This window comes from Pelophylax lessonae, assembly GCF_965119305.1.
Source record: "Pelophylax lessonae genome assembly, chromosome: 3".
NCBI classification, from domain to species: domain Eukaryota; kingdom Metazoa; phylum Chordata; class Amphibia; order Anura; family Ranidae; genus Pelophylax; species Pelophylax lessonae.
Genome location: NC_138770.1, coordinates 605,744,534 through 605,757,046, shown reverse-complemented (window position 1 = coordinate 605,757,046; position 12,513 = coordinate 605,744,534). Strand labels below are relative to the sequence as shown.

At 44.1% G+C, this 12,513-nt stretch overlaps 1 protein-coding gene across 1 annotated transcript in view; it reads left to right on the top strand.

The window, feature by feature from the left end:
• Window positions 1-12,513, top strand: part of EPHX1 (epoxide hydrolase 1) — a 105,610-nt gene that overhangs the window by 49,984 nt on the left and 43,113 nt on the right. Inside the window, exon 3 of the mRNA XM_082251230.1 lies at window positions 3,193-3,373. Coding sequence (XP_082107356.1) covers window positions 3,193-3,373 — 181 coding nt within the window. The remainder of the gene's footprint in view (window positions 1-3,192; window positions 3,374-12,513) is intronic.

Below are 12,513 nucleotides of genomic sequence, written 5' to 3'. Positions count from 1 at the left end.
TCCGCCTAGCAAGACATTTGAACACTCACCCTCTTTTCTGCGGACGAGGGGACAGCCGCTTATCAAATGATTCGGGGATGCGCAGTACATGCAGAGATGTTCGGTCTTCCTTCTGGCACGTTCAGAAAGGGTCAGAGGTGGGCGTATCATTCCTACCTCCATAGGAGTAGGGTCAGCAGGCAACATCCGAGAAGGACTGGAAAATGGTGAGCCCATCTTCTCAGCCTTTCTTTCTCGTAGTCGTCTGTCAATATTGATACTGGTCTGTATCAGCCCCTCCAGAGTGCCAGGTAAATCCGCTCGGGCGAGCTCGTCTTTAACGGCCTCAGATAGGCCGAGTCTAAACTGCGTTCTCAAAGATGTGTCGTTCCACCCTGAATCAGGGGACCATCTTTTAAAATTTGCCACGAAATCTTCAACGGGTCTCCTTCCTTGTTTCAAGGCCCGTAACTGGGTATCAGCGGTACTCTGCTTATTGGGGTCTTCATATAAACTAGCGAGTTGTGCTAGGAATAGAGGGTAAGAATTAAGGAGTGGATCATCCTTTTCAAAGAGAGCGTCTGCCCAGGCCCGGGGTTCACCCGTTAAATAGGAGATGATGGTACAAACTTTAATTTGGTCAGTGGTGTAGGTTAGAGGTTTTAACAAAAAAAGTAAACGACATGCGTTTTTAAATTCACGAAATTTGCTCCGATCACCAGAAAACACTAGAGGAGGGTTTATTTTGGGCTCACGGGGCTGAGTAGCAGAAAGCTGTGTGAGACGGCCAACCTGCTGTCTCAAGGTCTGATTTTCGTTTTGTACCTCTGTAAGCGCAAGGATCAATGCATCTACTTGCTGTTTTAATTGTAGTACATGAGTGGGTAATTCTGCTGAATCCATATTTTTTTTTTAAGGCTCGTTCAATCTGTAACGTTCATGCGTTTTTGTTAATGGATGGATTTTCAGCTGCAGAATTACCACACTCAGTAGCCTTGTAGAGATACTGTTGAATAAACCTATCCAACTCTCAGGACTTCATCACGGTGTACAGCCTGTTATGCAATATACATATACTCAATCAGATGTTTTAGTGGAGGGATAGAACATATGAGAATGTATAGATGAGAGACAGGTTGTATGGTGATTACTAGGAGTAATATTAGGAGAGTTGCAGGTGATGGTAAAGCAGATAGGTTCTGATGTCTAGTATAGTGCAGATGGAGGACACAGATGGAGTATACTTAGACAGAGTAACCTAGTGCTAGGATAGTTGAAGGTAGTCCCAAGAGCTAACAGTCTATGCAGATGGTATGGAATAGATAGATAGATAGTCCTGGTAATTGCAGTAGATGACAGTAGGAGATTGGTTAGTAAGGAATCCCCTGTGGGGTACTTATCACTTAGATAGGTTAGTAGTAACAATGTCCATAGATAGAGAGGTGATCCCGTAACGAGATACGGATCAGCGGCGAGGTTCCGGCGTCAGTTCAGCAAAGGAAATGTCAGCAGCTCCGACTTCACAGGAGAAGGTGCGGTGAACATGTGGTGAAGGTGAAAACAGCATGTCAGGGGTGATCGGGTGGCGAGACACAGGATCCGAAAACAGGTTCAGGTAGCGAGATACAGGAACGTGTAGATCTGGTATGCTGACTTCAGAGAGCGGGACGCTCCAACCATGGCGGTTGAACGAGCGATGAGTGAGAGAAAGCCGGCGATTGAAATAGCCGCTCATAGCGACGCTCGGCAATGATGTCATCCGGTCTTAAAGGTATATGCGTCTCTTGTTACACAAGATGGGACGCAATTAGCAAAGGAGAAATATGGAACAAGGGTACCAGAGGTACCAGAACATTACACCCAGTTGGTTCTCTTACGGTGTATGTAGGATTCCTTTCTCTGATGTGGGTACTGCGTTGCCTTTTCTACGGTTGCGTCTCCCACCCCTCATGTCTATACTGCTTTGGGACATCCCAACAGTGATGACTTAGAGGAGGCGGCGACTGTCGGAGGACGTAAGAGAAAACGGAATTTTTGTAAAATCTTACCTGTAAAATTCCTTTCTCTGAGTCCTCCGACAGTCGCCGCCCCCGCCCCTCTTTTGGGGTTTTTATTACCTACTGCTATGCTACCAAACTGAGTTGGGAGTGGTGATGCTGGGGGGGTATTGACCAGATGGGACAGCCCCCATGGGTGTGTATATGCTAATGCCTTTTGTCTTTGGACTAAGTCTATATGCCTAGCTATTCCTGCGGATGGGAAGACAATACCCAACAGTGATGACTTAGAGGAGGCGGCGACTGTCGGAGGACTCAGAGAAAGGAATTTTACAAAAATTCTGTTTTTTTTATCTTTTTGGGGCAAAGGATTTAGGTAAATAAATATAAGCTGATCCTTTATAAGCACACCTGTCAGTGTTAGAGGGTTTGTTTCATCCCTGTAAATTAATACATCTGGAAGAGAGCTTGTTCTTTTGAAAAAACAACATACTAACTGGCCAGATCACCAGGGGGAAATACAAGAAAGAAAGACTAAAAAAGAAAACTAAAGACGCCACTACATTTAAGAATTGGTAAGCTACAGTATAATAAATGATTGTCTTTGGGTTTAATATTACTTTAAATCGCTATGCTTACCAAGATCCCACCCCTACTCCTGTGACATTGTTTACATCCCTCTGTTGGCTTCCCAAACTGACGTCGCCTGCATGTTTTTTGGGCTGGTAGACAGCTTAGCTCCTCTTCGTCCACCAGGTGTGAACAAGAGAGGTGTGAACGACGCTTTTGGCCCTCAAAGTAAGATCTAGGTAGGTATAATGATTTGTTTGGAAGTTTGTAGGAAAGTTTCATTTACCTTTTTAAGGCTTTGAGGACATTGACTTCTGGTGACCACAGTGGAAGTTGTTCTCCAGAATGCTCTGTCCCCCCATATTTTCACTATGTTCTTTACCTTTCTTTATAAAGCCCTTTTAGGTCTTCTCAGTTTTCAGCTATAAGTGTAGTGTCATCTTCATATTAAATATTGTTGATGTTTCTTCCACTAGTCAAGAAACCTCCTTCATCTTTCTCCAACCCTACATCTCACATTATAGATTCATTATACAGGATGAATTTAATTCAGTCCCCAAATTATTGTCCTTGAATTAAAGGGGACAATAGGTCCCCTTTAATTCAGCATTTTTCACTCCTCATAGCTTCTATGTGTCTTTTGCAGGATTTGTTCCAGCGGATAGATCAGACCCGTTACACAGAGCCACTGGAAGGCAGCCGCTTCAACTATGGCTTCAACTCCATCCACCTGCGAAAAGTGGTGTCTTACTGGAGAAATAAATTTGACTGGAAGAAACAACTGGAAATTCTCAACCAATACCCACACTTCAAGACCAAAATTGAAGGTATGCCAAGTCTGGTAAAGAGCAGATACAGGCAGTCCCCCAGTTACAAACCTACGACCTACGTATGACTCATACTTACAAACGGAGGGAGACAACAGGAAGTGAGAGGAAATCTCCCCCTAGGAAGGTAAATTCACTCCTGTAAGAATTATAATGGGAAAAAAGGTGTCTCCACTGAAGCTTTATCACCAATCCTTGTTTCTACAACAACCCAAATTTTTCAAAATCCAGTTGTCACAGGGACTGTAAGTAAGATGGAATTTTCTGAACAGGGGCACAGACAGTAAAACAAATGTTATTTTTTTTGGCTGGAGTTACAGCCAAATGTAGCTGTTCCAACTTACATACAAATTCAACTCAAGAACAAACCTACGGGACCATGGATGAACGAAATAAACCTGACAGCTCAGGTCGGAGCTGCTGTACAAACGATCTGACGCTAGTATAGCGATCTCCCTAGCAGAGCTGTTGTGTTCTGACAGGAGGACGGGCCTCTGCCAGAACTTTCCCATCAGGACTTTAAGCCATTGGCTGAGAATGCTAATCAGTTGCTGGTTGGATGCTGGTTTTCCTGCATGCTGCAAGGCCGGCTTTTGTCGGACCGGCTCACATGCACATGGGCCAAATGTACGCCGGTTTTTATTGAACCAGCCGATGTCTACCAACATTCGGCCTATGTGTACTAGGCAGTCGTTTGCCAAGAGAGAGGAAGAGGGTTGTGTTCAACACTAAAGAAGACGCCCACTCCTAGTAGATAAATGTTGGCAGAGGAGGTCACGGCTGTCATGCAGAAGTAAGTAGGCAGCTAGGTAGGGGTTTCAAGGTTAGTTTTATTTTGGGGGCTAGGGAAGGTGTGCAGGCAGGGTTGGCCGTACCATGGGTCCCACTGGGTCCTTTGGACCCAGGCAGAACTTTGAGAGGGCCGGCAAATTGACACCTGAGATTTTTTTTTCCAGCAGTTTTGTGTGGCATCAATTTGCGGCGCATTACAGGCTGCATTTCATACTGTTGCCCGTAGTGCAAACTGATGAGTATGAGGAGGCAGAGGGTCTCCTCCAGAGAACGTCCCTCGCATGATCCTGGTGTGCGCAATGACGTCAGACATCAGCGCACTCCATCTCAAGCAGGGCAGGCTGGATCTTCTAGGGCGGTGGCCGCAGCAAACACAGGAATGACAAGAGGACAGACAGGGGGTGTTTGGTGGACCGGTCCAGTGGTAAGTTATGGAAAAAGATAACAGTATATATAATATTTTCTAAATGTTTTATTTATATAAAATAATGGACGTGGAACCTTTGGGTGTGTGGGCATGATTTTTTTTTTTTTTTTTTAAGGGGGTGGGGGGCAGCATTTCATTCTTGGACCCAGGCAACACAATGTCTTGGGCCAGGTGCACTTCTCACTATATGTACAAGTGCCATTTAATTACTGACCTGACTTTATAGCATCATATGTTGCTGGGATAGAGGAAGTCAAGCAAGACACAGTGATTAGGTCTGAATCCAATGCTGCAGATAACAGCAAAAGAGATTTGTAATTTGTTATCATTACCTCACCTTAAGGCCCCTTACACACGGGGCCGACTCCATTTGAGTGCTCCTGCTCAGTGTGGAATCTACTTGCTGATCTCCGGTGAGCAGGCGGATGGCTGGTCCGTGTCCACTCCGCTTGTGCAGAGCAGACATGGATACAGCCCGCTATTCTCTATAGACTGTCGGATGGAAACGGACCACCTGTCAATTTACAGCTGACTGCCATCTGATCCGCCACATGGATAGGGAACAGATCTCTATTCATGTTTTTTAGTAGATAGGATTTGATAGGAAGTTGATCAGATGTTGGTAGGCTGCTCCATAAGGAGACTAGAGGGTCCGATCGGGTCCACCTGAAAAACTGACAGGTGGATCCAATCAGTCCACCCGTGTGAAAAGGCCCTAAAGGTTTGCTTTATTATCATTATTTTGGCATGACAATTTTAAGGTTTTAAGTATCCTGGCCTACTTTGGAGATTTTGGGTTTCTTTCTCCTGTTACTGTATTTTTCATGATATAAAAAAACACCCAACAGGGAGAGTGGGAGCTAATTTTGGATATAGGAGATATTCAGATATTTAAAGACATGTCTAGGAAAAAATATATCATCCAGACCAGCTTTATTCATTTTAGTACCAGTCTGTAATACCCCTTCATTACCAGGCCATTTTCAGTGCTGTGATGGTTTGATCTTGGTCTTCTCTTTGCTCAGTCTTCTCAGAGCGGAGAGCAGTGACTGTCAGTCACCACTCCCTTTCAGGACTCACTGGAGAGCACGGCCATGAAGGGGGCGGCAGCAACTGGCTCAGGCTCTCAATGGTACGCTGAGAGGCTGAGCTAGCTGACAGTCAGACTTCTGGGTGGATCTAGACATTATTGTCAATATCCTTCCAGAGCCTGAAGCAGCTTTGTGACGTTTGGTTCACAAGAGAGCATAAGTAAGTGCACTCCTATGACCCACAAGAGAAGTATGGCCAAAAAAGCTTTGGTCATACTTTTCTTTTTAGAGCTAAAGGTTCATTATTATAAGTCCAATATGTAGATGCCCTTGGTCATAGTGTGAGTGCCCCTTAAAGGGTTGGTGGTCCTTGGTGAATTGTAATCGGCGGTGATTGCCCCATAACTTTTGGTAGTCAGTGGTGTTATTCTGCCCATAACATTGATAAGTATGCCCCCTTTAGGGTTAATATGCCCCCTTGGTCAGTGAACCCAATGCTCAGTGTGCCCCCCTTTCAAAGGCTTTTCAGTGAGAGCAGTGTTGTTAGTTACAGAAGAGATTCAAATCGGTGGCTGTGATTGGTTAATAGCTATTATGAGGCAAAAGCCAGAGTGATTGGCTTACTGCATTATACGAGCTGTCATGTTTTCTGCATCATTGTTTAAAAATTTACTACTACTTTTTTTTCTTTTTTTTACAATAGTGCAGTAGTTAAATGGTTAAAAAATGCAAAGTTTTAAACACGTTTATAGCTGATTTTTCCTTTTTTTCCCCTCTGGAAGTACTGGTGTAGACATTGCCAGCTCTTTAAGGCCTCTTGCACACTGCAGCTTAAAAAAGCTCAGTACAGCTTTTTTTTTCTGAGCCAAAATACAGGCCATTCATTGTAATGTGCCTATGTACACAGACGCGTAAATGAGCGCCGTGCATTCTTCAGTAAGTAAAAATCTGCATTTTTGGACAGTAATTTACGCCTATTGCGCGCAAATACACGTGATTGAGAACAAATGAACGCACACAAACATACTGTTGATCTAAAAAATGCTAATTTGCATATTTTACAAAAATGCGAGAATATATTTGCGTGAAAAGACGCAAATTTGAGTGAATTTGCATGAACGCATATGCACGAAAATGCTCGCATTTCAATAAGACAAATACGCCTGAAATTTATGGCTGAAAAAGGAGATGCTCAAACAGGAGTATCGTGTGTAAGAGGCCTAAAACTGAAGTGGGAAGGTCGACTATAATCACATGATCTATCCAAGTAATGTAATAAGGAAAGCTGCGAGCTCCTGTGCAAGGCAGTCTCCGAGTCCTAGCAAAAATAAAACTTGTTGCAGAAGATGCTCATAATTTGGCCTTGAGCTCTGTGTAGGCTTCTAGGAGTGGAAAACCAATTGCAGGAGGATGGAAATTCTGGAATATCCTACGCGCAGAGTACTGTTGCCATGGTTGCAAGAAAGAAAACGTTAATTTCTTTGGAATTTTTGGAAAACCACAGGCTGCCGGTGTGAAAGCGTTAATTTCTAATGAATTAAATTGCACAGTGGCTTGTGCAGGATTTAGCTTTCTATACTGAATTTTTAAATTTTACCTCAATAATATCTAACAAAATATGAAAATATAATTTTTTTTGTCCACAAATTGATGCTGTAAGCTGTCCATAGGCTGCGACACAGGACATTTAAGTTAATGAGTGATAATCTGATCATCTCGCTTGTCTCGCCGTTATCATTTGTTACTTTTGCTCTAGTTTTTCGTTTTACATCCAGGGGGGATAATACATGTGGGATATAGGCAGGAATTTAATTAAACATGATTCAGCCAGAATTAGAGATGGCCTGGACTCATAAAAATAGATCACGCTTAATTACATTTAATATGTGCTGCTTCTCCTGTCATCTCCGTTTGATGTGTATATTTGTCACACGGCAGCTGTCTGCACACTTAAAGTGGACCTAACATCTGATATATTTTATATTTATATGTTAGGTGCAGCATTCTAAAGCAGTGTTTCCCAACCTTTTTTCAGTCGGGGAAGCCTTGAAAAGTATTTTCAGTCTTGAGGCACCCCTGTCCAATGCTTGGTTTACATTACTGCGTGTCGGGGAACACGTGCAAGATCGCGTTTGTTCCTGACACACAGACAAATGCTCTGCTCTTTAGAGGTGCCCCTAATTATTAATGGTACCTCACACATTGGAAAAACATGGGGTGCTTTTGGTGCGGCCCAATTTTAAAAAAAGGGTCAGGGACTTCTTTCTCTGCATTTCTGCGGGTAGGGAAGTCCATTGAAATGAATGGGCTGTCCTACACGCAGCAAGCAGCCACACAGATGTGAACCAAGGTTAGAGGGGTGGTAAAACCACATGGCTGAGCTGTTTTTACCAGCTTCTCTCCCTTTAGCTGCAAAGGCAGTAGCTGGGGGTGTACACATGCTATGGCTGCAGCTGGAGGTATACCCAGGGTGAATGGAGCTGCACTGCAACCACCCCGCAATTGTGTGCATTGCATGGTTGCGGTGTGGTAATGCTGCATTTATGGGCTTAAAACAGGTGGTGGGGAGGCAACATATTGCCTCTTTACCAGCTGTTAAATGCTTCTGAAAAGCGATCTGAGCATGGATTGCTTTTCAGTGTAGTAGTAGTCCTTGTTGCTATCATAAACAAGCCCTACTGTTAGGAATGCTTCCTGAGCACACTGATGTGCTGTCATGATTCTGCAATGCAAAGGGTTAACCTAGAGCAGACTAATTGCAGTAATTGGCAAACAGGCTGCCTTATTTAAACAGCTCAGAAGCACTGTGTCTTCGCTGTCTTGTCTGCAGCTCTTCCTGTGTTCCTGAAGCCTGCTTCCTGTTACCTGTTTGATATCCGTCTGACCTTTGGCTTGTTCCTGACTTTGTTGACCTGCTGCCCGTCCTGACCCCCGGCTTGTTTGACCATTCTCTCGGATCTCCCTTGTCTGCTTATCTGCCTTCGGATCTTGACCGGTTTCTCCCTTGGTGGGGCGACCCTGAGGACTGCGACCTGGTATCCACACGCAGCAAAGTCCATCCTCACCACTAGAGGCCCTGGCGAAAACCGGTGGATACTTAGATTCCGCACCTCAGGTTAGCCTGTGTCACTTACCTTGGGGGGTCCCGTCTAAGCTCCGCCCTCCAGCACACGTGGGGCCTTCCTCTGCCATCAGGCTACCACTTGTATCCCTAACACCTACAAAACAGTTCTGATTGAGCAGGAATAGGGGGGTCTGGATTAAAACACACACACACAGCCTTTTGAAACATTCTAGCACAGTACCTTTTTCATTTAGCCAGGTACTGCACTGTAGAGGGAAGCAGAGAGCACAGCACACTCCCCCCTTCTTTTACTTTCACTTTTGAGGCTGACCGAGCTCGCTATCAGTGCCGATGTACAGTTCGGCAGGGGATCGGAAGATCGGGCTCATCTGACAGCCCTTTTCTCCCATGATCCCGGGCACACCTGAGGACCTCTGGCGGCACATCAGTGTGCCGCGGCACCCTGGTTGAGAAAGGCTGTTCTAAATAATATCTAAGGGTAAAACGTCTAGGTATGTATTACCTCTCACAGTACTTCCCCCAGACAATACCTTCATCTGCTTTTCTGTCCAGAAGGAAGGCACTATCTTTGTTCAGGCATTAGCCAGAGTAAGCATCCACTTCCTGGACTGAGATGCTGGTGCAGAGATGATACACTCGTGTAAATGATGGTACCTCTGCAGTTTTTTTTCTGTGTTCACAAATGTCTGACACAGGTCAGTCCCCTGCTGCAGCCTCTTACTTTGTGACTTGCTACAAAGTTGTAATCTTATTACCGTTGAGAGGAGACTGAAGAAATGCTTCCTCCTGCCTGCAGCAGAGTGATGATATCATCTCAAAAATAGGAAAGAGCTATAGGTGGCACTGCCTAAGAAATGTTTGTGATCCTCATAAAAATATATAGTGAATAAATAAAATAAAAATGGCAATAAAATAATAAAGGTGCTATCTCATTAAACAATTTACACATAAAAACATAAGTGATATATTACATACATAATCCAATGGTGATCAAATATAACAAGCTCCAACACACTATGTCATAATAATCTAATAATGCAAAAAGTGCTCTCGGTGCAAAAATGTGCAAAAAAAAATGCAATACACAAATTATCACATAAATGTATAAATAAATATCATAATCCAAAAATTCATGAGTCCTTATAGGATATTAAAGTGATAAGTGTAAAAAAGTGCAATAACAGTCTCTGGTGGTAAAATACAAAGGTGAATCCGCTCGTGCTCCCCCCTCTCAGGTCCGCACTCACCAGAGGATTAAACCCCTACAGGGGTCACAGACACCAACAGGTAACTGGAAAATTGTCTATCTCCTTCTCCACCTCAGTATGTCAGGTCACTGGGAACTCCCATCACAGGATAAAAAGGGGCATCTCATAGTGTAACTCCGTATATTATAATGTCATCCCAGTCTTAGTCCGTAGGGTTCAATATTGAGTTGGCCCACCCTTTGCAGCTATAACAGCTTCAACTCTTCTGGGAAGGCTGTCCACAAGGTTTAGGAGTGTGTCTATGGAATGTTTGACCATTCTTCCAGAAGCGCATTTGTGAGGTCAGACACTGATGTAGACGAGAAGGTCTGGCTCGCAGTCTCCACTCTAATTCATCCCAAAGGTGTTCTATCGGTTGAGTTCAAAACTCTGTGCAGGCCAGTCAAGTTCCTCCACCCCAAACTCGCTTATCCATGTTTTTATGGACCTTTTTAATAGATTATTTTATTATGACAAATAGAAACTTTATCTGGATTAATTATCAGTGCGTTGCCTTCTAATCTGTTAAAAGCGACCTAAGACCCTGTCAAAGCTCTTCTGGGACCACTCTAGATAACTGGATGTCAGGATTCGGGTCTGACTCTGTAACCTCTGCTGTGTCTGGCAATGCCACTTCTTGCTGGACAGCTCCCTGGACAATTCTTTGAATGATCCTGCCTTGAACCTTGTTTTTCTTGAACTCTGAATCCTTTGCTCCTCCCATGGACTTACTATTTTAGCCATGCCTTTGCCCTGCCTGTTTGCCAGATTATTGTGCTCTCTCCAGCCAATATCTCACTCTTGTCACTCATGCTGCCTTCCATATCTCCACTACTGCTCATTACCAACCTTTGGCTTGTTTCTCCACTATGCTTCTGCTTGATCCCATTCTGCAATGACTTTTTACTGAACTTTGGCTTGTTTACTGACTACGCTTCTGCTTGATTCCTACCTTCTATATCTGTTACTTGACCCAGGATTGCGCACCTCCTGGTGGGGCGATCCTGAGGACTGCAACCTGGTACTAACACGCAGCAAAATCCATCTCCAATATCAGGAGCTCTGGTTAATACAGGTTGATTCTTAGACCCAGCACCTCAGGTGAGCCTGTGCCATCTGACAGGCTTATATACCTATCCTGCTGGCCAGTGAGAGCCTATCTACTGCTATAGCTATTGGTCTCCGAGCCTGACACCTGACCGTGACACTGGAAGTTCAAATTTGGAATCCAGCTCTCCACCACCCAAAAACACTTTTGATTTCCCATCACATTTCATTTGAGCGACAATAACCACAGAACAAATAGACAGTATAAGGCCTCTTTCACACGGTCCACATTCCGCCGATCCCAGCTGAGCCGGCGAATGACAGCTCCGTCTCCGCACACAGGAGAGAGTGGACTTAGGTCTAGAGAAGAAGGGAAGGGAAAAAAAGGAAAAAAGCTAATTAGAAGCAAGGATGGGGTGCCTTGGCGGAGTTGACAGTCCAGGACATCTAGTCCCCCACAAGGGAAAAAGCTCAATCAGGAGTAGGTCAAATACTCATCTGAAAAGTGAAACAGATCCCAGTGTAGCCAACAAGCATTGTGTTCCTCCGCTTTGTCCCTAAGGGCAGACGTCATATATTCCATTCGTTGAATATCGTTCACCCTGGCGAACCATTGGAGTACAGCCAGGTCCTGGCAGCATTAAGAAGGTGCTTCAACAGAGATTGATGGTATCTCCTGCTAGACATTGGAGTTAGGTTAAGGAGTACTGCTGCTGGATCTCCTAGAAGAGAAATATCAGTAAGTTTGTGAACAATCTGTAGTACCTGGCGCCAAAAGAGACGCACTTTTGGGCACTTTCATGGAGTGGAGTTTAGAAGCTTTGGAAAAAAAAATGCCAAAAGCTCTTAAACTCAAGTTTAGGAGCTGCTAGTATATATGAAGCCTAACAACACACAGATATGAAAATCCAAAGAATACTTGACACGCTATTAACCACCCATATCTGTCCATCTTGTTTTAGGTGAACTGACCTTTTAAATTAATTATAAAGTATGCCTTTCGATACTTGGAAAATTCTTGCTTTGCTGTTTTCACCCCAACAGTTTTCCAGGGGCCCCCAGACGTCTTGGTGAAATGTCATGTTGTGGTGCTAAAAAATTTTATATGAGTGATTTCACAGTTCAGCCTCACTGTTGGTTTTGGATGTCACATATGTTTGTATAACAGTATTTGTGTGTTCCATGAATTGCAGCTGATAAATACTGGCGCCTTGTGAACGGTTTTAGACCAGACACACATTCCTTACAGTCCAGCTGACGTGGGGTTAATCGCTGTCCAGTTGTAAGTGCCAGGGTGCATTAAGGACCAATGACAGCAAATCATTTGCGATTGGTGCTGAGATATCAGTGCTGTGAAATCTAGTGCAGGGACTGTGAGGACTGTTTGTAGGACACTTTTGAAATTGTTCAGATAAGTACCTACTTTTCAAGCCGTGGGCTCAGGGCACAAAAATATTCCTGAAAATATAATCCTCAGCCACAAAAGAAGAAAATCCACATTATGTGCACCA